Here is a 1761-nt window from a genome sequence, read left to right on the forward strand (position 1 = left end):
GGCCTCTCACTGCTGTGGCCTCTCCCGTTGCGGAGCACAGGCTCCGGACGCGCAGGCTCAGCGGCCATGGCTCACGGGTCCAGCCGCTCCGCGGCACGTGGGACCTTCCCGGACCGGGGCACGAACCTGTGTCCCCTGCATCGGCAGGCGGACTCTCAACCACTGCGCCACCAGGGAAGCCCTAGATTAGTTATTTACAATGGAGAACCTGGGCTAGATAATTATAAGTTGAATTCCAATACAAATTCTGTGCTTTACATCTAAGACATAAAAAGAAAATTTAGTTTTAAATCAAATCAGATGTTCACAGGCACTAACCATTGCTGTTTCCTTTTCCAGAGTCTGGAAATGGCAAAATCTTATGTGAAACCCAAGGAGATGACAGAGTTGGTCAACACACCATCTTGGATGGACAAAGGTCCGGCTTCTCAGAATGAGATAAAGGAGGAGGAGAGAAGACCAGCTGCTTATGGGATGCCTGGCAGCTTAGCTGAAGAGCATGACAGTATTGAGGAGGAAGAAGAGGAGGAAGAAGATGGGGAGAAGCCTAAGAGAAGAGGTCCCAAGAAAAAGAAGATGACGAAAGCTCGCCTTGAGAGATTCAGGGCTCGAAGAGTCAAGGCTAATGCTAGGGAACGGACCCGGATGCATGGCCTGAACGATGCCCTGGACAACCTGAGGAGGGTCATGCCGTGCTACTCTAAGACCCAAAAGCTCTCCAAGATAGAGACTCTTAGACTGGCCAGGAACTATATTTGGGCGTTGTCTGAGGTCCTAGAAACTGGACAGACACCTGAAGGGAAGGGCTTTGTGGAGATGCTCTGTAAAGGGCTCTCTCAGCCCACAAGCAACCTGGTGGCTGGATGCCTCCAGTTGGGCTCTCAGTCTGTTCTCCTGGAGAAGTGTGAGGAGAAATCTCCTATTTGTGACTCTGCCATCTCTGTCCACAACTTCAACTATCAGTCTCCTGGGCTCCCCAGCCCTCCTTATGGCCATATGGAAACACATCTTATTAATCTCAAACCCCCAGTATTCAAGAGTTTGGGAGAATCATCCTTTGGGAGCCACCCACCTGACTGCGGTACACCACCTTATGAGGGCCCACTTACTCCACCCCTGAGCATCAGTGGGAACTTCTCCTTGAAGCAAGATGCCTCCCCTGACCTGGATAAATCCTACAGTTTCATGCCACATTACCCCTCTGCTAGTCTAAGCTCAGGGCATGTACATTCAACTCCCTTTCAGGCTGGTACACCCCGCTATGATGTTCCCATAGATATGTCCTATGATTCCTACCCCCATCATGGCATTGGGGCCCAACTCAATACAATCTTCACTGATTAGGGCAGTCAGACCAGCATTTCAGAGGAAGATGTGGAGACATTTCCCATAACTCAAGTGGTTGAGCTGAAGACTCAGTGACCTTAATGGAACCCTACAGATACATATCAAACAAACATATCAAACAAAATAGTCCCAGTCTGTTTACACCTTCTTACACCTGTCTCTCTTTTCTCATCAACTTCTCATATTGTATTGATTCCTTTGTTTAGGGTCTTAAAGTGAAATTATATGACTCTTTACAATCATGTGAAAATAGAACAGAAGCCCTGGATCCTATCTTAGTGGTGCCAAAAACTCACTGAATGATCTATGCCAATTAATTTTTCATTTCTGGCCTCTGTTTACTTACTGGTAAAATCAGTCAATTGTTCTAAGTCTAGATAATTTCTAAAGTCCTTCATAGTTCTGAAATTCTGT

General features: G+C 47.3%; 1 protein-coding gene across 1 annotated transcript; it reads left to right on the forward strand.

Annotated features, from left to right (window-relative positions):
* The first annotated feature begins 348 nt into the window (after positions 1 to 348).
* Positions 349 to 1344, forward strand: NEUROD4 (neuronal differentiation 4). Its single transcript, XM_067698671.1, has one exon. It carries the CDS (start codon positions 349 to 351, stop codon positions 1342 to 1344), a length of 996 nt encoding a protein of 331 aa, XP_067554772.1.
* Positions 1345 to 1761: the final 417 nt, after the last annotated feature.

Source organism: Pseudorca crassidens, chromosome 11 (assembly GCF_039906515.1).
Source record: "Pseudorca crassidens isolate mPseCra1 chromosome 11, mPseCra1.hap1, whole genome shotgun sequence".
Lineage (NCBI taxonomy): Eukaryota > Metazoa > Chordata > Mammalia > Artiodactyla > Delphinidae > Pseudorca > Pseudorca crassidens.

Bases quoted from the DNA above. Each gene is read 5' to 3' on its own strand.
- NEUROD4 (XM_067698671.1), top strand. From the start codon at position 349: ATGGCAAAATCTTATGTGAAACCCAAGGAGATGACAGAGTTGGTCAAC.